General features: G+C 36.4%; 1 protein-coding gene across 2 annotated transcripts in view; it reads right to left on the reverse strand.

The window, feature by feature from the left end:
- Positions 1-205: 205 nt before the first annotated feature.
- SEC23A (SEC23 homolog A, COPII component) overlaps positions 206-25,919 on the reverse strand; it is a 61,135-nt gene continuing 35,421 nt past the window's right edge. For both annotated transcript variants that reach the window (XM_035260387.3, XM_009005963.5), the window contains 7 exons: positions 24,880-25,033; positions 18,582-18,659; positions 14,913-15,074; positions 12,271-12,357; positions 10,381-10,536; positions 8,706-8,771; positions 206-1,601 (listed from right to left, as the gene is read on the reverse strand). In XM_035260387.3, the coding sequence (XP_035116278.2) occupies positions 1,512-1,601; positions 8,706-8,771; positions 10,381-10,536; positions 12,271-12,357; positions 14,913-15,074; positions 18,582-18,659; positions 24,880-25,033 (793 nt within the window). In that variant the 3' untranslated portion in view covers positions 206-1,511. The remainder of the gene's footprint in view (positions 1,602-8,705; positions 8,772-10,380; positions 10,537-12,270; positions 12,358-14,912; positions 15,075-18,581; positions 18,660-24,879; positions 25,034-25,919) is intronic.

Below are 25,919 nucleotides of genomic sequence, written 5' to 3' on the forward strand. Positions count from 1 at the left end.
AAATTGATTGTGGTGATGTGGTTACATAACTTCATAAAAATATTCAAAACTACTGAATTGTGTGCTTTAAAAGGGTGAAGTGTATGGTGTGTGAATTATATCTTAAAGCTGTTACTTTTTAAATGAGTAGCTTTTAAATAGATTTTAAATAGTCTAATTTTACATTAGGCTTCTCAGGTTTACTAGATTTCAAAATAGCCAGAAAAACAGTGGAAAGTATATTTTATTGGCATTAAGGCCTAGCACAGTTCAATTCAAATAAAGTATAACAAAGCAATTTATTTAAGCTAACTGAATATAACATATAAGCAATTTTTCCTTAAGTTTCTGTTTTACCATCATATGATTGTGTTCATGCAAGTACAATCATCAAAACTGTCCTTCTAAGAATATATCATAGCACCACCTTTTATTTGCAGTACTTGATATGTAAATTTCATTGTCAAAACATATCTGGCTTTATCAATGTAAACATATTTGCTACAAGTAAACTTTAAAGGTAAAAGTGAATGATGCTAATGAATAAATCAAAATAGAACTTAGCATCACATGATATATTAAACAAACATTATATAATACTGTTTCAATAAGAACCACAACTTAATAAATTTCACAAAAAGGAAGAAAAAACAAAAAGTTATGTGTAAACTGCCAAAATAATGTTAAAATACTGAAGGATATAATGTAAAATTTACCTCAGAAAAACAAGGGGAAACAACAAAACCATGCTGTGAAAACCAAATTTGGTATATAGTTACAACAGTCATTTTACTGGAAAGGCTTACTAAAAAGCACTCTAACAAAACAATTTATTTTCTATCTCCTTTTTAAAAAACTATTGTGTTTAGTCACATAAGTCGGGTATTTTGTGGAAATTTCACATTTATTTTCAGTTGCGGGATTGTTACCCAAAAAAACCTTTTCATCTCTAAACTCCTTTTCCAAATAATCAAAAACATTATCATAAAAATTACCATTATAAAGTCTAATAATTCCTAAACAAATCATAAAAATAAATCTACCTCAACCTAATAAGTACAGAAAAAGTGTATACATAAACGCTGAAAATTACAGAAAAATTCAATGAATAAGCAAAAATGTTCACATTTATCATTACTATTGTTTTTCACTTTCTGAAAACAAGAAACAAGTTTTTAAAAAGTCAGCAAGGACATTCAGTGCCACTTTGGGTCTGTCCGCAACATACAAATGAGTTACATCTGTAGTACAAGGCAGACTATTTTTATTCTTAAACATAATTAAGTTATAAAGACTTCAAATTTCTAGAACCAGTTATAACACTGTGGTAAGCAAAATAAATTTGTTCTTATTGCTCTCATTATAACTCCAGCTTAATCTACAAATGTGAACATTTTCCATATGTTGTCTCAAATCATAGTAATACAAAAAAATATAGAACAATATCTGTTAGTTTACACAGATAAATGGAAAAAGAAAAAAAATGTGAATATTATTTCATCTTCTTAAATATCTTTAACATGTTTAGCACTTCAAGCAGCACTGGACACAGCAAGTTTCTTCAAGTGATCCATAAACACTTGTAAACTAACATCATCTGTGAGAATAGGTGCTCCAGACTCCTAGAGGAAAAAAGATACTTGTTATAATTAAAACGCAGGGTGATACCTTAGAATTTATAGGCAAATGTTTAAAAGACAAGGAAATTATTTGAAATAGAACAATGCCTATGATCCCATTAAATAAAAAGGATCTAACTGGCCTTCATCCCTAGTTCCTGAAAGGGAGACTATATCCTTAGAATTCCCTGATTAATAGGAATGTCTTTATTCATAGGCTGATGGGATCACATCTGAGTTTATGCTATGAGATAAGATGACTCAGGATGAGGGCTAGTCATCAGAAAGACCAACAATGTAATTAGAGGCTTGAGACTTTAAAAAAAAGCCTGGCCTCCAGACCCTTTCTCCCTGGCATTTTAACACAAATGTCAACTGGAAGGAAGCAAACTCATAATATCATTTTTAAAATAAACCATGCTTATCAAGTTTTCAGGTCATTTTAATTGATTTCTGTAGGGCTCAAGTAATTAACAAGAATTAGGGAAAATTCCTATTATCCATTTTAATAAAAACTATGTTGACAGAATGACCTTGGTATTCAAAATCTATTAACAATGGATTTTGAAATTTTTTTGAAATTTGAAATTTTACTTCAGCAAAAGGAATTATTTCTAGAAGATTTTTTTTATCTGAATTTTAAATTTTTCCTCTGATACTTAATTCTAAATATTCAAAGCCTAAAACAGGGAAATTAAGTAATTTTCAGCAAATGAATGGTAAATGTGAGATGAAAACTTATAGCTCCTGTGAGTCTACTCTGGCAGAGCCAAACATGCCATAACCTCTCCTGAATAAATGGAAATCAATTTTATCATATATTAATTCAAAAGAACTTGAAAAACTTGATAATAAAGGGAGGCAATCCCTTACTGGGATTAAGGGTATAGAGTCTGGAGCCAGCATTTCTAGGTTCAAATTCTGGCTCCGCCACTTCCTACCCATGTGACTAAAGAAGCTACTTAAACTATGTCTCAGTTTCCCCATGTGTAAAACAAGGATAATAACTAGACCCTATCTTACACAGTTGTTGTAATGATTAAATGAGTTAAATTCTATAAAGCAAACAGAACAATACCTAGTACATACAGTAAAAAATACAAGTTTTAGGTATTTTTATTATTCCTCCTTTTGAAAAATCTAATATAATAATGAAATACTTTTCTTCATTCTATATGCATAGCTAACACAGAGAAGCATAAGTCTCAAAACTGTAAACTAAACCAATAACAACCTGATGGCCCCTACTTTTTTCTTCCTGTAAGTATACCTAATTTTATTTTCTTCTAACAATGCTTTCCATCTCAAGTCACCCAATCTCAGAGCCACTTCTAGTCAAGACAAAAATATATGAATTTCCTAATGTATATACCACAGAGCTCCTAAAATTATAAATACCAATGCTCGATTTAATTTTATAAAAAATTAGCAGTTGGTTGATCTCAATTTTTTTTAAATGGACCCTTTTTCTATTTAAAATATATCCAGGGTTAGGCAGAAAGGTACAAGCTTTACATTATTTAGTATACGAAGCACTACAGTAACGGAGGCCTCCAGCACCCTGTCACAGAAGTGTTGCAGTGGTGCCCTCTGCCGGCTGTTCATGGATAGTACTTATCATAGGGTCCTTGATTTCAGACTCCCAAAAACTCCTGTAAGCTGTTAGAGTCCATTAATTTTTAGTAAAATGCTTGGTGACTAAGTTATTTCCCTTAAATTCAATCATCATATTAACTTAATGATTAAAAATTCAGAGTATGGAGTCAGATAGGCCTTGGTTAAAATCTAGACCCTGCCACAGTTTAGCTACATGATCTTGCATAAAATACTTCATCTATATGAGCCTCAATTTCCTCTCTTGAAATATAGAGCTACTAGTATCCACCTTAAAAGTTAATTAAATGAGAGTGCACTAAAAGCATAGTGAATAAACATAGTACAGATTCAGTCTATTAGATATTATGATTATTAAAATATTAACATCATTACTCATAAAAATCTTAAGACAGACCTGAACACTCTTATTTATGCCTGTAATGCCCCCGCTTCCAGGCAGTAACAATTAAACTTCAGAGTTTAAAGCAAGTTTCCTTTCCCATGTTAAACATAAGAAGTGACTTTTTCCCATTGATAACAGTGAAAACTAACAGCTAATATTTACCGTGTATTACTGTCCATTTCAAGCACATTTTATTAAACTCCATAGACAAGGAAGTGAAAACAACAAGAAGTCAGGTAACTTGCAGAGTCTGCATTTTTCCACTACCAGCCTTCCACCCTTCCAAGATTCATCCACCTTACTTGTTATAACATCTCCATCTTCCAGGACTTTTGGACTTTGGATTCAATTTATTTATCTATTGAATCAAAAACTCCTTAACTCCTAACCACCTCCACAGATCTCCAATATTCTAATCTCTGTTCTCTCCTGTCCAGATCTCTTATATTCAATACATGCTACTTTTAAGATGCTATGGAAAATCAAAAATGAAAATGACAGCTATTGTCTCAATTAACTAACAATCTAACAGGAGCAATGTCATAGGAAATAGATGGGGTGAAAGGGATGACAGGGCAGGGATATTACACAAATTCAATCATGCAATTGTATGACGGTACTATGGTTTGAATATCCATCTCTTCCAAAGATCACTTTGAAAATCCCCAGTGTGGCAGTATAAAGGTTGGGGCCTTTAAGAGGTGACTGAGTCATGAAGGTTCTACCCTCATGAAAGAATTAAAAGCTATTCATAGATTTGTCCAGGCACGGTGGCTTATGTAATCCCAGTACTTGGGAGGCCAAGGCGGACAGAACACTTGAGGTCAGGAGTTTGAGAACAGCATGGCCAACATGGTGAACCTCATCTCTACCAAAAATATAAAATATTAGCCAGATGTGGTGGTGCACACCTATAATTCCAGCTACTCGGGAGGCTGAAGCAGGAGAATAACCTGAACCCAGGAGGTGGAGGTTGCAATGAGCCAAGATCATGCCACTGCACTCCAGCCTGGGTGAAAGAGTGAGAATCTTAAAAAAAAAAAAAAAAAATTTTATATACACACACACACACACACACACACACACACACACACACACATGGATTAATGGGTTATAACAGGAGTGGGACAAGGGGCTTTATAAGATGAAGCTGTTCAGCCCCCTCATTGTGTGATGCCCTTCATGACTCTGCAGAGATAGCGGCCCTTGCTGGATGTAACCCCTTGACTTTGAATTTCCCAGCCTCCGTAACTATAAGAAATAAGTTTATTTTCTTTGTAAGTTACCCAGTTTCAAGTATTCTTATAAACAACAGGAAGCAGGCTAAGAGAAAAGGGTTTCATGGAATCAGTGAACTCGGAAGTGAGCCTTGAAGGATAGTTAGGATTTGTACAAGTAAGACAAAGTAACAGAGATGGAAGGAGCACGCTTAATATATTCAAAGTGGAGTGAGAATCTAGTTTGGCTAAAATAACTTAGTAGTAGTAAAGGTAGAAAAAGGTATTTGGATCATACTAGTAAGGACCCTCAATACCAGTATAAAGGGTTTATCTGTAATTCATTAAGGGATTATGTAAGGTTTCAGAGGTTGATATTCAGGACTACTACATTAGAGAGACTATTCTGGCCACTGCCAAAATAGAGAAAAAAGCTGAAGCACCTGACCAGTTAGCAGACACTACTAACAGTCCATGTGAAAACTAACAAGGGGCTGACCTTGGCTAGAGACATGGAAAGGAGGGAAGGATAGGGAAAACAAGGAAAAAGCTTGAGTAATTAGGCGCAGAAAGTAAAAACTGTAAATGACTAAAGTTCTAAATCTTGGGAACTGAGACAAGAGTGAGGTGCTCTAAAAACAGGAAATCAGGAAAAACAAGATAGTGCAAAAATAAGAGGCCAAGTTGGCCCATTCTGCCTGTAAAAATTCTACAGGAAATTCAAATGATGAGTAGCTGGCAGTTAAAGAAATGCAAGTCTATATAGCTCAATGTGAAGCCAAACAAAAGATGGAGATTTGCAAGTTAGCCTTCAGATGAAAGCTGAAGCCATAACAGGTGGATGCAATCACCCAGAGAAACATAAAGGTATAGAAAACAGGACAAAATTTTGAGACACCTTTATATTCAAAGAGAAGGGGCCTTCATCTCAGTTACTGCTCCATTTATCTTCTACCTAACCTGGACCCCGTAATTAGTCAATTAACATTGCTTTAAATTATTCTACGCCCTTTCTAATGTGCCTGCGTTTCTCAGCTACAGTCCTACGTTACCCCCAAAGTCTTGCAGCTTTGATCAGTACCTGAAGTACAAAGCATGGTTAAAGAACATTATGAAAGCATACTCTAGAAATTTTTGGTAAATAAAATGGGCCCTCACCACTGCTGCAAAAGCCTTTTATTAATCTTCAGTTGATTTTTGTATTCTTTAAAACTGTTTTTAATCTTTTCTTGTTTTTTGGACCGTAACTCCAGACTTTTTCACTCCTAAATAATCTTGTATTCTTGAAAAGAGACAAGCAATTATCCAATGTGAGTTTTCATGCCACCTAAAAACCTTTCTGTCTTCACCCTTCTTCTCATCTTTTGCTTTTGCAGAAATAAATGTCCTGCCTTCTTACCAATGCTTAACCCCCATAGAGTGCTTATGATCATACTGTCTCCTGACAATCTTAAACATCTGTTCTTTTGCTTTTCCTATATTGGCTCTTTATGCTTGGTCTCCAAATGAGTTCTGTGCCCTTACTCTAATAACAATCGTCTGTCTATCCTACTATTTGCTCTCAGGTTAAATGTGCAAAAGAATCATTTATACTTTCTACCTCCATTTCTTTGCCACCCACTAAGTCCTTATAAATTTATCTTCTTACTCAACCACCATATTAAAGCCGCATACAGAAGACCACACATAACCTCCTAGTCATCAAATCCAAGCACCTCTTCTCACTCTGTATCCCCCTTCAACAGTCTGCGGCATGTCAGTTTGTTACCCCCTTCTTCTTCCTTCCATAAAGTCACCTTTCATGACACTGTATTCTTTTCATTCTGACTGATAATTCACTAAACACTCCTAACACTAGTACTCCCTGAAGTTTTTGTCTCATCTCTCCTTTACCTCTTTACTGTCTCTTCAGAGAAGCAATTGCTATGATGACTTAAGAATCACCTCTCTAAAATCAACTTTCACATCCTTGCCCTGACCATCAAACCCAAATTGCCAACAGCCTACGCAGCATGGCCATAAGCAATATGGTCATCTTACTGTGGCTCAATAAGGCCTTCTAGAGAGTCCCTCAAACTCAGTATCTAAACCAAACAATTTATCTCCACTATCCCATTTGTTGACACATGTTCTCCTAGTCATTCAGACTCAAAACCCCAAAATACCCTGATTCCCCTCACCTATTTTTTAAAATTTAAGACTACATTAAAGTTGAGAAAGAGGTATAATAAACACCCACATACCATATCTAAATTCAGATTGTTAACATTTTGCCTAAGTTTCTACATTATTTTTCCTTTTCTTTGTTTCTTCTTTCTGTTGAATAACTCCTGCAAGTTGAAGCCATCATGGCATTTTATCCCTAAATACTCCATGATGTATCTCCTAAGATCAAGAAGAATCTCCTACATAATCACAATGACATTATCACTCTCAAGTTTCTTAATTTAAATTTTCTATCCCCTTTCTAAATGTGCCTGTCTTTCTCAGCTCCAGTCCTGTTACCCCTAGTTATCTAACATATGATCTATACTCAAATCTTACAAATTATCCCTACTGTGTTCTTTATAGCTATTCTCTCCCTCTAATCCAGGATCCAATCAGAATTCAGATTTTGTGCATAGCTGCCATGACCTGGAATAATTACTTTTCTGCAACTTCTAATCAAGTCCTATTGAGTCTACTTTTGAAATATCTTCCAAATTGATTCCTTTCACCATCTTGCCTTCATTCCCTCTCACTTGGATTATTTTCATAAATATACTTTCAACCTATAGACTACTTCCATTTAATCTTAAGATTCGACTATTCTAAGACTTAAATGTACCCCTCTGTCCACCTTCAATGACTTGCCATTAGTTACCAAATAAATACTCAATTTTTCACTCCTCAAGTTGACATTCAAGATCCTCCATAATTTAGCTGCACAACACATTTCTGTTTTATGTTCTTCCAGTCAGCTCTACATGTAGTCTTTTACCTTGACCCATACTATCTCTACCTAGATTTCCCTTCCTCATGCAATTTCCATTACTAAAGTAACCATTATTTAATGAAATGCTCTTTTTTCTGAGCTCTTTTCTGATTACACACTCTCTTCCTGCTACCACCATGTGACCTCTTTCCATCTTCCTCTTCCAACCTTTGTAATACTTTATAGCTTTCTAAAGACAAATATCCCATTCTGCCTTATATTCCACTTAGTTATGTATGTATCTAAGATACATATCTAAGTAGAATATTAGACTACAAATATTAGACTCCAATATTAGACTACAAGCTCTTCTAAGGCACGGGTAATAACTGCATCCTAAAGTGCCAATACAAAGTCCCAAACATACTGACACTCAATAAATGTTGATATGTTACACCAAGAAGTTAAGACTTTTTTTTTTTAAGAGATGGAGTCTTGCTATATTGCCCAGGCTGGTCTCAAACTCCTGGCCTCAAGTGATCCTCCTGCCTCAGCCTCTCGAGTAGCTGGAATTACAGGCATCAGCCACCACACCCAGCAGGACTTTTACCAAATTAAACTATACCAATAATGAACTGCGGGGTTCCGGCCCATCCTGCTCAACTACAGTCCCTGGCCTCTCTTGGCTCACTGTGGCCTTTTGTGGTAATAACCTAGCATTAAGCTTGAGTCATCACCTCTTATCTTATATATTTTATTGCTTTTTGTCTCAAGTATAGTGCCAAACTTGGAGTCTATTTGATGGGATCACTTTTTTATTTTCTATGGTGTCACCAAATATTAATTGTTTTCTACTCTTATTTTTACATTACTTTTCCAACAGAAATCATTACTAAACAGGAAAAAATGCTGCTTTCACTAAAATAACAAACAAATACACAAAGAAATAATTTTCAAAACCTGCTTTTTACACTTACCTGCCCCCAGGCATACATATTATTATGAGTCTGTGAAGGGTTGACTTTTGAAAGGAGGAAACGAGCCTTAAAAACAAAGAAGAAATAACATTATCCATCAAAAATGGTTTTAGTCAATATCAGCTGAATAATTATATCATGTTAAATCAATTTTATTTAGTACATCTTGGTAAAATTAACTTTATCAAATTAATTTTTAAATGATTAACTGAACTTTGAAATATAAAGGTCACTATGTATTATAAATAAATAATAAATGCACTCTTCTCTCCAAATCATACATCCAAAATAACAAATACATTGTTGAGTCCAAAACTCAGCATATAAAAATTATGTGTGCAACAATTATGACAAGATTATTGTGAAATTACTAAATACTTGGTCAGAAGTTCAAAATCCCAAAAAATGATAAAAATAAAAGCCATAAAAATCAGTCTGTTCTTTTGGTTAAAATTATGACTTAAGCTTTCTTAACCCACAGGTGATTCTATGAGACAAGTGATCCAACATTTCATCCTTCTACCCACTATGGCTTATCATCGTGAAAATAATAACCAGAATAAAAGAGGAAAATGATAATACACATAGTGAGACATCAATGAAAGAACTAGTAAGATTTTTAATTCATAATGAAAGAACACAGATAGTAATATCTTTTGAAATTCAGTATCATACAAAATCTTTTTCTACTCTCTAGGAATCAGTTTAACCTAACAGTGAAGAGCACTAACCCTGGAGTATCAGGATTGAAATCCCATTCCTGCATTTACTGTGTTCCTTGGCCATAAGTAACCTAGGTCTCAGTTTTATTATCTGTTAAATGAAAATAACACTAGAATTCTTGTGAGGATCAAATAAGATAAGGCATGCAGAAGTACTCTGCAAATTCTCAATACGTGAAAACTCATATAAATACAGTAAAACTCTAATAATAATTATTTCTGAGTAACAGTTACTGTTATTTGCTACCTATTTTATAGTACTGTACTAGGCACTAAGGAATACAAAGCATAATCCCTGCCTTCAAACTAATAATGACATAATTAATTTATTATAACTTATTTATAAGAATTACAAAAGAGAAGAAGTATTTTATGAGTGTATGTTAAGGAACCTAACTTAGCCTTCTAAAGAGCTCAAAGCAACTGTGTATGCATGTATATGTATCTAATAATCCTCATAATCCTAAAAACCACAAAATCTTTTCATAATACCACAGTGTTTTCCTATTACATGAAAATTTATTTTTTAGAAAACTGGAATGATAGAATGAAGACAATGAAGAAATGTAAGTTACCACAAATATCACATTCATAGACTTTATCGGTAAATAAACAGCTTTAAGAAAAGTATATTAAATTACCTTCTAAGCTGCTCATATCTTCTTATTCAACCAAAGCTAACATACCAGCACAACGCCATCCTGGCCCTGTTCAGGAAGCTAGGCTATAGACGTAGATGATGGAAACTGCCAGGTTTAAGTAACTAGTCAATAATCTTACTGCTTTGCTCTCAAAAGCTAATACAAAAAGTATGTACTGATACCTTCCCCTCCCATCTCCTTACCTTTCTATCTGCTTTGTGAAGCAATCTATTAAACCCAGAAGGCTAATAGGTTATACCTCACTGCAAACCTAACAACAAACAAACACACAAAAAAATTAACACTACTTACCTGGCTGCCTCCATGTTCAGTGTCAATGTATCTCGGCATTGGAAATCTGGAGTGAAGAATTTCCTGCGCATCATCCACTGGGGCTTGCAGAAGGTGGCGGAAATTTTCATATTCAGGCATGTCCTGGTATCCTGACTTCCGCCACTGTGCTATGGTCTAATTTTAAAACAATTAAAGAAATTACTTTAAATTTCTTTCCCATCCAAAAATCTTGAGAAGATTTTTCCAAAGAAAGTAATCTCTAGAAACTAAGAAAATTATATACCATTATTCCATTTACCTCAATTTTTTAAAAGTTACAAACACTAATTAAGTAGAGAAAATATTCTTAAGTAAAAAAATGTAAAATTAGACTATTTCCTTTAAAAGTAAAATGAAAGAATACTTACGTAAGTCAGAAAATTTTCAAAATTACTATGCTTATCAAATGAACGTTAGTTAAAAGCTATCTACCTAAGCTTATGATATGTGAGAGGGAGTTTTATTACAGAAGAGTTCTAAAAGATTTCAAAATTAATGACCTACTCTTATGAAGTCTTTACCAATGGAGTTACTTTCTGGCAAGACACAGAAACATAAAAACTTTAATAAAAATAATAACATTATAAAGATACCTTTAGAAGAGCAACTGAATCAATCCATTTATTAAGGTAAAAAGCTCTAAAAACCATGTAATTAAATTATCTAAAAACCTATGTCTGCTTTATTTTCTAAGTTAGCTGAAATCAGTCAACACATATTCTTTTATAGCTTTATACCTGTGTATAAAGCTATAAAACAATCATGTGCATTTCTGATTTCTCCTTTAACAAGCTATTTGAAAAAGTAAAAATCACTATAAAAACAAACAAAGAGCAAAAAACAGTAAGCGTTGCCAGTATTACAGGTTGTTGTTTTTTTTTTAACAGAGGCAACAAAGTTAAAACAGGCATTATTCTTAACAAGTTTAGGGCATTAAAACCTGGTATCAATTAAAAATAATTTACAAAATAATAATAATTAAATATTTTTTAAGTCCTGGGTAGTACTACTTCAAAGAATATTTTGAGTAATGCCTTTACTCAAATCTTTAAAAAAATTTTTTTTGTAGAGACAGGATCTTACTATGATGCCCAGGTTGGTCCTGAACTCCTGGGCTCAAGCAATCCTCCTGCCTTGACTTCCTAAAACGCTGAAGTTAGAGGCATGAGCCACCACAGCCAGCCACAGTGCAAATCTAAAATCATTCACAATTAAAGCAACTGAAAAAAATAAATCTGCAGAAGTTACTAAAATACTGGACTATAAGCTTGAGAGCAGATTTGTGAAAAAAGAACATCTGTATCTTCCAAAGCATCCAGAGGAAGCATATAACTATTGGCTGAGTGAATAAATGCAGGAATCAATCAAGGTCTGCTAAATACCTGGGTTAAAGCTTGACAGCTACTAAAATCTTCTGCTCTCTGCAATCATTTACCATTCCAATTAAGTGACATTACAAATTTTAATTCATGTATGCTTCAAATGAGTTTTCAAGATCATGTAGAACACTTAAAAATAGCTTCTTATAATGATTACATAACATAAAAGGAAAGCCTGCCCACTGACAAAGGCTGACTTTTCCCCTCTTAATATTTTCACATAAAACCTAAAAGTGCCATCTACAACACTATGCTTTGTACAAAAACCATTTGTCCAATTGTGTGGGAACAAATGAACAAAATAATCACATGTGGATCAATTACAATTGAAACCTTAAATCTTATAGTAAGCACAATCATATTTTATATATATTTTATGAAAATGGAAATCAAAGTTTATCATAGATGAAACACCAGCCATACAATAAGAAGAAAAAAACCTTTTCTAAGTAAAAAGACTTTACATGCATAAATGCTATTGAAATCTTACCTCACCATGATAAATCAAAATCTGGAAGAATGTGTCCATGAGAAGAATACGATCTGCAAGAATGCTACTGCTATCAAGAAGAACCGGCTAACATAAAGAAAACAATGAGAAATGAGGAAAAAGGAAAAATAAACTACTTAACAATATAAAATAGATGTTTCCAGGTTACTTTCTGAGTTTCTTTTTTCTTTTCTTTTTTTGGGGGGGATTAGGGGGAACAGGGTCTTGCTCTGTCACCTAGGCTGGAGTGCAGTGGCATGATCTCAGCTCACTGCTGCCTCATCCTCCCAGGCTCCAGCAATCCTCCCACCTCAGACTAGCAGCTGGGACTATAGGTGTATAACACCACATCCAGCTAATTTTTAAATTTTTTTATAGAGATGGGGTCTCACTATGCTTCCTAGGCTGGTCTCAAATTCCTGGACTGAAGTGATCCTCCTGTCTCAGCCTCTCAAAGGCTGGGATTACAGGGTTAGCACTAAATTAGAAATTTAGGCCACCACACATGGCCTAAATTTCAAATTTATATTTTATTACTTAAAACCTCTTGCTATTATCGATTCTTACAGTGTATTTTAATTTTCTAAGGAACCTCTTTAAACTGAGGTAACAAACAATTTAAAAATAGAGTAAAGTCAAGAAGAATTCAAGGATAACTCCTAAGCCTAAATGGGGAAAGGCCTGGGATAGAGCCAATTCAGAGCACATGGGAAAACAGTTCTACATATGAAATGAAAGGGAGTGGTCTGAAGGGATGACATAAATTTATGTGTCACATGCACAAAAATGGTCATTAAAGCAATGGGACTAGACTATATCACAGAGAGAGACTGAAGATAGGGAAAGCCAGAAGATTGATCCCTTAGCATGTCAACACTTAGTGGTCTGAAAGGGAGAAGCCAGCAAAAGACTGAGAAGAAACAGTGACTAAGAGGAAAACCAGGAAGGTATAGTAGGTGTCACAGAAGCCCAGAGCAAAAGGTTTTCAAGCCCAGTATTTACCTAGTGAGGACTAGGTTAATACTGCTGAGAGCTCTGGTGAGATGTAGGACATTGGTGGTCTTTATAAGAGCCATTTCAATATAATGTTAGGGACAAAAGTCTTACTTATATAGGTTGAGAAGAAAATCTAAGGTGAGAAAGTATTAAAAAAAATAACTTTTTTGAGTTTAACTGTGACCAGGACCAGAGAAATGGGGTGGCAGTTAGAAAAAAAAGTGAGTCACAGTAGGGGTGGGGGTTTGTCTGTTTTTTTAAATATGAGTGTTGTCATGGTTTCTATGTCAATAAGAATGATCCAGGTGGACAGAAAGTGATGATGTAAGCAAGAAAGAAGATAACTCCAAAAGCAAAACCCTAAGAAAATGAAGCTGATGGGATTCATGAATTAAATCAAAAGGTTGAAATTTAACAGGAGGAGGCACTAGGGATAGTGGGATTCCAATTTCCTTATAAACACTATTCGACATTTTTCAGATGTCTACAATGCACATATACTACTCAGAAGGAAAAAAAAGTTATTTCTACTATATTCCTGATTTAAAGAATACAAGACCAAAATACATACAGAGAAGACAACATATTAAAAATATATATTTTCCTAGAAAAGTAGAAACTATTTGACCAATTACAAAAAAATTATTGTAATGAAACAAAATATTTTACACATTTTTACAAAACCGTGAATAACAGCATCATAAGTGATCATTAATCAAGAGATATTGTAAATATTCTCTTTATATTGACCTTCCTAAAGTATTTTCAAATACGGCAACTACATCCTTTTAAGTAGTAAAACAGACCATTTTAACTACAGAATGAAAAAATGGTTCATTTGATAACAGGTTAGAGTAAGTGGGACAGTCTGCTAAGAAGGTTAAATGGATAACTATCACTCTTCTCAACATATGTCTTTACAATCAACTATATTTTATGCTCTCAAAAAAAAAAAGGAAAATGAGATTAAAACAAGAGACTTTGTTTAGACAGAATATAGTTAACTGTCAGACACTAAACTCTGGAATAAGCTACAGTATACACAATCATAATCACTTCTGGACATTGTTAAAGACATAAAGATAATCATATGCTCTGAAGAATTTGATCAACCAAATGGCTGGACAAAATAATCTGAAAGTCTCTTCCAACAGCAGTGGCTCAAGCCTGTAATCCCAGCACTTTGGGAGGCCAAGGCGGGTGGATCACGAGGTCAAGAAATCGAGACCATCCTGGTCAACATGGTGAAACCCCGTCTCTACTAAAAATACAAAAAATTAGCTGGGCATGGTGGCGCATGCCTGTAATCCCAGCTACTCAGGAGGCTGAGGCAAGAGAATTGCCTGAACCCAGGAGGCGGAGGTTGCGGTGAGCCGAGATCGCGCCACTGCACTCCCGCCTGGGTAACAAGAGCGAAAACCCATCTCAAAAAAAAAAAAATTCTTAACAATATTCTAATACAGCTTACATGGTATCTAGCATATAGTAAACACTCATCAATATATTAAATGAATACATAAATAGGTTGAGATGTCCATTCTTTTAAATTCTTATATTTAATAACTATATTTTTTACGTTATTTTCACTTTTTTAATGCCACCCATTACACTAAAAGACCAATTTACTTTTTTTCCGCCCCTCTTACCTCTGGTGGTCCACTAAAAGAATATGCATACAGGATAGGCTGAATCATAATTAGAGACTGGGTCAGATCTTGACGCATAAAATGATGACGATAATATGAACTCTCATCAGGACTATTGTTAAAAACTTGCAGGAAAGGAGATCTTCTTAAATGAAACATAAACTGTAAGATAAACATGTGAGATAGATGTTACTGATTTTACTAGTATAACAGGTGTTTACTATTAGCAAAAGCATTTGATTACAAACTATTAACAACATAACAAAACATAATAAGAATGTTCTAATTCCTTCCTCAGAAAGGAATCCTATTCATAATATGTATCAGCTGCTTAATTTCTACAAGAAATTTCTACAAGAAAAAAATATTAAAGAAATTTAAAAAATTAAGTTAAAGTAAAAAAAAGGATGGATGGGCATGGTGGCTCACACCTATAACCCCAACACTCTGGGAGGTTGATGAGGGAGGATGGCTTGAGGCCCAGGAGTTGGACAACAGCCTAGGCAGCATAGGCTGTATTTAGAAGGGGGGAAAAAAAAGACAAAAATACTTTGCTCAAATCTAAGTTATTTAGAGGCTGATGCCAGGTAGTAAACTATGACCATTCTTTATTTTTAATCCTCACCCCTTTGATCATATCTTTGAGCTTTTTTATTACTACTCATTACCAACACCAAAAGATTCTAAGAGAATAAAAAATAAATTACAGATTTTCTACTTTCTGCATGGCTGATATGATTTTGGCTGTGTCCCCACCCAAATCTCACCTTGAATTGTCAATTCAAGTTTACTTGTCAAGGGTACAGCCAGGTGGAGATAACTAAATCACAGAAGGCAGTTTCCCCAATACTGTTCTCATGGTAGTAAGTCTCATGAGGTCTGACGGTTTTATAAATGGGAGTTCCCCTGCACATGTTCTCTTGTCTGCTGCCATGTAAGATGTGTCTTGCTTCCTTTTCACTTTCTGCCATAATTGTGAGGCCTCCTCAGCCATGTGGAACTATGAGTCAATTAAACCTGTTGGCCACGCATGGTGGCTCACTCTTGTAATCCCAGCACTTTGGGAGGCTGAGACAGGCAGATCACCGGAGGCTGGGAGTTCAAGACCAGCCTGGCCAGCATGGTGAAACGCCGTCTCTATTAAAAATACAAAAAACAATTAGCCGGGTGTGGTGGCACATGCCTGTAATCCCAGCTACTCTGGAGGCTGAGGCATAAGCATTGCTTGAACCAGAGAGGTAGAGGCTGCAGTGAGCTGAGATCATGTCACTGCACTCTAGCCTGGGTAACAGAGTGAGACGCTGTTTCAAAAACAAATAAATAAATAAACCTCTTTCCTTTATAAATTACCCAGTCCTGGGTATATCTATTAGCAGCATGAGAACAAACTATTACAATGACTTTTAAAAATTGTACTGGGAAGGGTCTATAGTGGTTTAAAAGAAAACTACACATATATATACCCATATAATTTTTTTTTTTTTTTTGAGACAGAATTTCGCTCGTTACCCAGGCTGGAGTGCAATGGCACGATCTTGACTCACCACAACCTCCGCCTCCTGGGTTCAGGCAATTCTCCTGCCTCAGCCTCTCAAGTAGCTGGGATTACAGGCACACGCCACCATGCCCAGCTAATTTTTTGTATTTTTAGTAGAGATGGGGTTTCACCTTGTTGACCAGGTTGGTCTCGATCTCTCAACCTCGTGATCCACCCGTCTCGGCCTCCCAAAGTGCTGGGGTTACAGGCTTGAGCCACCGCGCCCAGTCCCCATATAATTTCTTAATAGGTAATGTTTTCCCTATACCTAAGAAACAGTCTCCAGATTTCTTTTCACTGATTTTTTCTCCTTTCAATTTCTTCCCTCTACCTACTCCTCACATGAAAGAAATCAAAAAGAGGGAGAGTTAGGCCTGAATAATGGACAGCTACATTGGGTTTTTGATAAAACTGATTAGGATCAGCCCCAAAATATTCCCACTTGTCTTTCAACCCTCAGGTTCCCAGTGCCTATATGTTGCTCCTGCCTGGGACTCACTCAACAGTTTTCTCCCAACATGTCACTCACTGAAATTCTCATTCTTATTCTGTTTTCAGGATCCATAATTCATTGAGAGGTTCTTGCACCTCTTACCACTTCAGTCATTCATGTTTACTCACAGAAATGTCTAATTGGTAAATGTTAGGTAATATTTTGAGAATGAAGACTTCACCTATTTCTAGGAAAGGGGGAAAGATGGCAATGTCCAGATCTCTCTTCAAATCTAAATGCCCAACAAGAAGGCTTGAGGCAGGGAGAGAAGAGAAAGAAAGGAAAGTGTGGAGAATTTAGTCAAACACTTAGGAAAATGTCCTCAATCACTTTCCTATTAGTTTCTGCTATAAAAATGACAAAACAGAAAGAATTTTGCATGCTTTAAGACAAGCAGACCTTGCCTTTTCCTGATTCTCCAAAATCTCACCAGAGGTTTTAGGGGAGTCTCTCCTCTATAAGCACGGCATTTCTGGGTTATAGATCAATAAACAATAAAGGATCAACAAAAACAAAAAACAGAGCAGCTCTGAAAAGGAAAGCTCATGCTTTAGACAAAATTCTTATGGGCAAAAATATGAATTTCCACATCTCAATATTAAGTGTCCTTCCAAGTTAACTAAAAGGCCACCTCCTCCTTTAAAAGATATAAAAATCATCCATATGGAAGGATTCCTTTACGTTTCCTTTAAATTCTGTATATCTCTGTAGCATTGCTCACTTTCTGTTCTGTGTATTTCACATCTCACCCTTTACAGTAAAAGCTCCTTTTAAGAGGGATCCATGTCGGTCACCTGTATCCTCCTAAAGTTCCTTGCACATAGCACTCTAAACACACAAACTTAAAAGTATCTATCAAATCAACAGGAAGAATGAAGGGATAGATTCTACTGCTCCAGGTGGAAAATATTCTATAAAGTAAATCAAATTAGTTTCTTTTTTATCTATCTGGTCTGGCCCCATAGACTTGTTCTCAGGTGATGATACCATACTGTAAGACCAGCTAATTGGTAAAATAACCTCAGATGAAGTCCTTCTGGTACCACTATAATTATTAGGTCCCCTTATGTCAAACTGAAAACTAATCAGCCTTTCACCTAATGCTACCCACTGTAGGGGTCCCATGTAAATCTCTATTCACCACAAATAAATGATTATTTACAAGGCAAGTATAAAAATACTTTTCACCAACTACTCACAGCACAATATTAATTTCTTAGCTATCCTAAAACTTACCTAACAAAAAGAACCCAATAAAATAGGTTCTATAAAAAGAGCAATAAAAAAGGAAAAAATAGGAAAAGTGAGGCTCAATGCTGTTGGCCACACAAGAAAAGAATATGGGTCTGGCTGGGTGTGGCACTATTAGTACTTTGGGAGGCCGGGCAGATGGACTGCTTGAGGCCAAGAGTTCAAGACCAGCCGGGGCAACATAGCAAGAAACAATCCCTACAAAAAAAAAAAAAAAAAAACTAACTGGGCATGGTGTACACACCTGTAGTCCTAGCTATTTAGGAGGCTAAGCCCAGGAGTTCCAGTTTACAATGAGCTACAATCAAGTCACTGCACTCCAGCTTGGGTGACACAGTGAGACCCTATCTCTAAAAAAGAAAAGAATATGAACTTTTTACCTACTTACCTGTGGATAAAGGGAGAAAGTTTCTGAAAATCTGAAGGAACTTGGGTCATCTTTATGATATTCTCCAAATTTCTGACACTAAATAATAAAATAAAATAATTACTAAATAGTAATTTATTTTCTGGAATAAAAGTTAAAACTGTTAGCCACCACACCTGACAGAATAAATTCTTAAAGGTAGAATTTTTGAGTAAAGGAAAGTTACCAACTGCCCTCTATATATAAAGTTATATAGCTGTTTATAAAGGTGGTACAATTTCATTCACCAGACCTGTAAACATTAATGCTGTCCGTTTCCCTGAATACTAGCCAACTCTAAGTATTATCCTGTTTTTCTAATTCTTACCAGTTTAACAGGTAAAAATTGTTGTCTTGTTCTATGCTGCAACTCTGATTATAAGGAAGATTGATAATTTTCCATATGTTGACTGGTCACTTGCATTCCTTGTTTTGTTAATTCTTTGATCATGACCTTTGCCCATTTTTTACCCAAATCTTATTGACTTGTAAGGGCTGTTATATATGAAAATTCTCACATTCTGTCATGCATATAACAAATGTTGGCACTAAACTCTACTTATGGTAGTTTACCAATCAGATTTTATTTCATTTTAGTGTAATAAAAATATTTCAACATTTTTGTTTAATGGTTCCTGCCTTTGGTTTCATGTTTTAAAAAATTCTTCCACATCTAGCAGTTAAATACACATTAACCTATTTCTTGATAAATACAGTCTATAGCACAGATAATATAAAATCTGTATAATACATACATATAAATTTCTAATCAGTGAATTGCCACTTTCAAAAAGTTTTGAGCCAGGTGTGCTGACTCATGCCTGTAATTCAAGCACTTTGGAAAGCCAACACAGGAGGATCACTTGAGTCCAGGAGTTTGAGACCAGCTTGGGCAACGTAGTGAAATCCTGTCTCTAAAAAAATTTTTTTAATTAGGTATGATTGTACATAGCTACAGTCCCAGCTATTTGGGAGGCTGTGGCAAGAGGACTGTTTGAACCTAGGCGGTTGAGGGTACTATAAGCTATGATCATGCCACTGCAATCCAGCCTGGGAGACAAAGCAAGATCCTGTCTCATAAAAGAAAAAAAAATTTTTTTGAAAACCTGTAAAATGCTCTAGTATCAGTTACTTGAATCATGAGAAGCAGTCCTTATTTACAACCCAACTAAAACATTCATACAAATGGAAAACATTAACCTCACAATGTACTGAAGCATAAAGAAGGTATATCCAAGACCCACTATTTAAGTTATTCAGAAGTAGTAAGACTGGACAGATAAAGCAACAGTAACATGATTTTCTTGAGGAAAATAACATCTCTTACAAAAAGGCTAATTCCTTCTTTAATTCAGCAAGTATTTATGCATAAAGGCAACCACATAAAAGGACCTTAGCGGTCAGTGCCTAACCCCTGTAAGAAAATGGTAATGACAAAAGTGGTATCTGTAAAAACAGCAAAACTAAAGTGCTTCATTCCATTGGTGCAGCAAGAGAAAACCTGGCTTGCAGGGCAAGTCCCAATAGACTTAAGACAGAAGATTTCCTGAGCCAAGTCTGATCAGGTCAAGTGTTTACCCACGATGGCTAGCAATGCAGCTAAAAAAAGAATACAATTAGTGGTTGATGAGTAAACCAAAGGTTAAAGATGAAGAAAAATCAGTCATCAATTTTAAGCTGTGAAACGGAAAAGGTCAGGAGTCAAAAAATGGTAAGGAAGCAGGGAGCAGTGGCACAGGGCTGTAGTTCCTGCTACTCAGGTGGCTGAGGTGGAGGATCACTTGAGCCCAGAAGCTCAAGTTCAGCCTGGGTAAGTAACATGGCGAGACCCCATCTCAAAAGAAGAAAAACAGAGATGAACAGATCCCTGAAGTTGGATGCGAGATGGATCCGAACAAGAGACTAAGAATAGAGGCAGTAACTCACATGTGGATACCAGTATCTTATGTGATAAATGACTTAAGTGGTAACGCACTTTAGTTTCAGTAGCTATTCTAGAATGGCCTCATTTTCTTGTACTAATAACTTCACTGCTGAATTTTCAGCTATTACAACAGCAACACAAATAGAGAAAAAGTTCATACTGTTTAGGTATTACAACTTTTATACGTTTTTTTACTAAAGAAAAATCTAGGAAATTATATTAACAAATTTATTTGCCTCAATTTGGCATAGTAATACAAGAGTTTTCTTTTCCTTGATGGCTTATTAGAGTTACTTTAATTAAAAAGAAACATCATTTTTTGTGTCTGTTTCAGAGATAGCATGCATTAGAGAGCCAAATTGGTGCTGGCACCACATCTGTTTTGGACACCTTTGACATGAGAGCTCTTGCTTCCCTCAGTCATTATCATTAAATGGAGTCACAAGACTCATCTGGTCTCTAGCCCCAGTTGCCCTGCTGCTGTTGTAATTGCTACAAAATGTAGAATACGTAGACTGGAAGTAAAATACATTGTGAGGTTTATGTAATTTTGTAATTTTTACAGTTGTCTTGTTTAATTAATTACTAGGCTCTCCTGTTTTACATTAGTGCCTGTCTTTTTAGAAACATGTCAAACAATGTGTCAATTTTTTTAATTGAGGTATGAGACAAAGTCATGGAATCAACCTAAATGTCCACCAATAATAGACTAGATAAAGAAACTGTGGTACATATACATCATGAAATACTATGCAGCCATAAAAAGGAAGAAGATTGGCTGGGTGTGGTGGTTCACACCTATAATCCCAGCACTTTGGGAGACTGAGGTGGGCGGATCACTTAAGGCCAAGAGTTCGAGACCAGCCTGGCCAACATGGTGAAACCCCATCCCTACTAAAAGTTCAAAAAAATTACCTGGGTGTGGTAGCACACACCTGTAATCCCAGCTACTTGGGAGGCTGAGGCAGGAGGACCACTTGGACCCAGAGGAGGAGGTTGCAGTGAGCCAAGATCATGCCTCTGCACTATAGTGTGGGCAACAGGGCGAGACTCCATCTCAAAAAAAAAAAGCAACCAGATCATGCCATTTGCAGGGACACAGATGCAGTTGAAAGCCATTACCTCAGCAAACTAACACAGGCATAGAAAACCAAACACCACATGCTCTCACTTATAAGTGGGAGGTGACTGATGAGAACACATGCACATATGGGGGCAACAACACAGACTAGGCACCTGTGGGGGACGGGGCGAGCGAGAGCATTGGCAAGAACAGCTAATATATGCTGAGCTATAATACTTGGGTGATGGGATATCTGTGCAGTAAATCCACCATGGCACGCGTTTACCTATATAACAAACCTGTACATCCTGCATGTGTATGCCTGAACTTACAAGTAGGAAAAAATTAAAAATTAAAAAACAATGTCGAAATTAAGGTATGAAATGAAAGATACAAAAGAGAACAATTGTAGACATAAGCCTCCAGAGAATTCTGAAGAATTACAATCATATGAGTCATTTCAGTATACTCATGCAACAAGGGACACAAAAAAAAAATCCATGTTTATAAGGAAAATCAGTGGATTTTACGTGGGACAGTAATCCAAGTTGTACTATTCAATGTGTGTTATATGTGACAACCTACAAATTCAGCAATACCTCTGGCAAGATGGAAAATGCCCTTTACTACAAATCCCAGCAACTCCAGAGGCTGAGGCAGGAGAATCGTGTGAACACAGGAGGCAGAGGATGCAGTGAGCCAAGGTTGTGCCACTGCACTCCAGCCTGGGCAACAAAAGCCAAACTCAGTCTCAAAAAAAAAAAAAAAAAGATGCAGTCTGAGAAACTGAAAAGGTCCTATTCTTAAAAAGTACAATAAGTCAAAGTACTGATGACATGTCACATGATGCTGACGGCATCTGTGTATAGTAAACTGAAAAATAATAGATCATAGATTGATGAGTTAACATGTTTCACTGATGTCATGTCAGATTTCTAATAACAATAAAATTCAAGAAAACATTTTTGCTACAAAGAAAAACTTTTCTGCTGTCCTAAATAAGCAAGGGTCAAAATATACTTAATGTTACATCTATCTGGAAACAAAAGAACCACCTTGAAGGAGGCATTTGTGCTGATAGTGTCCCATCAATTGTGGACCCCATGAGAGTTTTAATCTCTCTTGTTAAAAAAAAAAAACAAAGTGGTAATAGTATCATACTGCTGCTTTCCTCCTCTTCCTCCTCCTCCTCCTCCTCCTCCTTCTTCCCCCTCCTCCTCCTTCTTCCCCTCCTCCTCCTTCTTCCCCTCCTCCTCCTGCTCCTCCTCCTTCCTCTCCTTTCCCTCCTCCCCCTCCTTCTCCTCCCTCTCCTGCTCCTTCTTCTTCTGATGGAATCTCGCTCTGTTGGCAGGCTGGAATGCAGTGGCACAATCTTGGCTCACTAATGCTGCTTTTTTCAAAGAGGTACTAGCATAAAGAAACTTGGGAATTAAATGAAAAAAAGTTCTGAACAATGCTACAAAAATGGCTAACTTTTTAAAACAAGTCTAGTTCACTCAAGAATTTTTTTAATTACATGAAAACTTACACCAACAACACAAAAACTGCCAGACACAGAAATTCGATGGCTTAGCAAACAGAGTTCTCAACAAGGTGTTTAAGCTAAAGATTGCATAAAGAAGTACCTTCAAAGAATTAATAGGCCAGAGGTTGCTAAGCAGAAATGGAGCATTAAGTACTGAGTTTAGCCGCATGTGGTGGCTCGTGCCTGTAATCCCAATACTCCGGGAGACCAAGGTGGGAGCGTTGCTTGAGCACAGCAGTTTGAGGCTAGCTTGAGCAAAATAGTGAGATCCAGTCTCAACAAACTTTTTTTAAATTAGCCAGGCATGGTAATGGTGGCTTACGCCTGTAATCCCAACACTTTGGGAGAATGAGGTGGGAGAGTCATTTAAACCTAGGAACCCAGGAGTTCAAGACCAGCTTGGGCAACATAGGGAGACTCCATCTCTACAAAAAATTTGTAAATTTGCCAGGTCTCGTGGTATGAACCTCTAGTCCCAGCTACTCAGGAGGCTGAGGTGAAAGGGTCACTTGAGCATGGAAGGTCAAAGCTATGGTAAGTCATGATCATCTCACTGAACTCCAGTATGGGTAACAGAGTGAGACCCTGTCTTAAAAAAAACAACAACAACAAAGGAACTAATAAAGTGCTCTATGTCATAATGCAAGTACAGTAATGGTGTTCTGGCATGTTAAAAACCCAAGTAAACCAGGCGCAGTGGCTCATGCCTGTAATCCCAGCACTTTGGGAGGCCGAGGTGGGCAGATCATGAGGTCAAGAAATCGAGACCATCCTGATCAACATGGTAAAACCCCGTCTCTGCTAAAAAATACAAAAATTAGCTGGGTGTGGTGGTACACGCCTGTAGTCCCAGCTACTCAGGAGGCTGAGGCAGGAGAAGTGCTTGAACCCAGGAGGCAGAGATTACAGTGAGCCAAGATTGCACCACTGCACTCTAGCCTGTCACCTGGCAACAGAGTGAGACTGTCTCCAAAAAAAAAAACCAAGTAAATCAACACTACTAATAACTTTATTAGCACATGCCTTAGAAATCTAGAACCAGATAATACAGCCTTGTCTATATTTTGCATGTTAATATGTATAATTTTTCTAGCCCTATTAACTTATTTTTTTGACACAGCATCTCACTCTGTTGGCCAGGCTGGAGTGCAGCAGCACGATCACAGCTCATTGCAGCCTCAAACCTCCTAGGCTCAAGTGATCCTCCCACCTCAGCCTCTGGAGTAGCCGGGACTAGACACCATGCCTGGCTAATTATTATTATTTTTTTTTGTAGAGATGGGGGTTTTGCCAAGTTGCCCAAGCTGATCTTAAACCCCTGGCCCAAAGTGCTGGGATTATTGTCAATAGCCACCATTTCTGGCCCTAATTTCTTTCAAAAGATGCATAAATAAGAGTTCCATTAAAATGAAAGCAGAAAACTAAGACCATAGCAATGAAGAAATATGTTAAAAAGCAATAAAAATAGTTACAGTAACATAGAAATAAATTTAGAACTAACCTCATTCCAGCCAGTAAGAATTGAAAAATAATAGGTTACATAATTGTCGCTCTTACATTTTAAGGAAAAACGGCAATCTAGTTTACTGAAAGAGATTACTGAATTCTATTATTCATTACTGTGCTACTGTCTCAGTAATTTGAATACAAGTTTCTCATACATTATTTCAGAAACACTGTTAAGTACTTTGAAAGAGATTATCTGCAACAAACATTTACTATAAATGAAAGCATACAGATTTAGAAAAGCACAGTGTTTACTTCTTACCAGTCGAATGAGCTGTCTATCCAGCCACCTAAGCACATCTGGACCTTCTTCTGTTTCTGCTCTATATATTGCCAGCCGGGCCATAAGAATGGCAGCTGCCTCCTGGTCAAAAGATGCAGCAATGTTTTGGATTTGAGTTTGAGCATCTGCCCAGCTAAAGACAAGAAGAAAGCACAGAAATGCTACTGAATTAGTATATTCACCATATCATAGTTGGCTACCACACAAATTTAAAAGATAAAAAATAAACTACTTCGATATTTCAAAATTCCAATTTGTCTCTTTTTTTTTTTTTTTTTTTGGAGACAAGAGTCTCACTCTGTCACCCAGGCTGGAGTACAGTGAAGGGATCTCAGCTCACCGCTGCAACATCCGTGTCCTGGGTTCAAGCAATTCTCGTGCCTCAGCCTCCTGAGTAGCTGGGACTATAGGATCCGGCTAAATTTTTTGTATTTTAGTAGAAACGGGGTTTCACCATGTTGCCCAGGCTGGTCTCAAACTCCTGAGCTCAGGCAATCAATCCACCCATCTGGACCTCCCAAAGTGTTGGGATTACAGGTGTAAGCCACCAGGCCTGGCTCAAATTAGCATTTTTTTTTTTTCAAATCACTAGTAGCAGTTTTAGTATAGTATTCATTGTTTTTCAGAAAAACATAACCAAACCTAAAGAAATCTTCCAAAGTAAGTGTAAAGGCAGGTCTCCACCACATTCCTTAAAACATTTTTTTTTTTTTTTTTTTTTTTTGAGATGGAGTTTCACTCTTGTTGCCCTGGCTAGAGTGCAATGGCATGATCTTGGCTCACCGCAACCTCTGGCTCCCAGGTTCAAGCGATTCTCCTGTCTCAGCATCCTGAGTAGCTGGGGTTATAACCATGTACCACCACACCCAGCTAACTTTGTATTTTTAGTAGAGATAGGGTTTCTCCATGTTGGTCAGGCTGGTCTGAAACTCCCAACCTTAGGTGATCTGCCTGCCTCAGCCTCCCAAAGTCCTGGGATTACAGGCGTGCACCATGGTAACCAGCCAAAACATTGAGAT

This window comes from Callithrix jacchus, chromosome 8, assembly GCF_049354715.1.
Source record: "Callithrix jacchus isolate 240 chromosome 8, calJac240_pri, whole genome shotgun sequence".
Classification (NCBI taxonomy): Eukaryota; Metazoa; Chordata; class Mammalia; order Primates; family Cebidae; genus Callithrix; species Callithrix jacchus.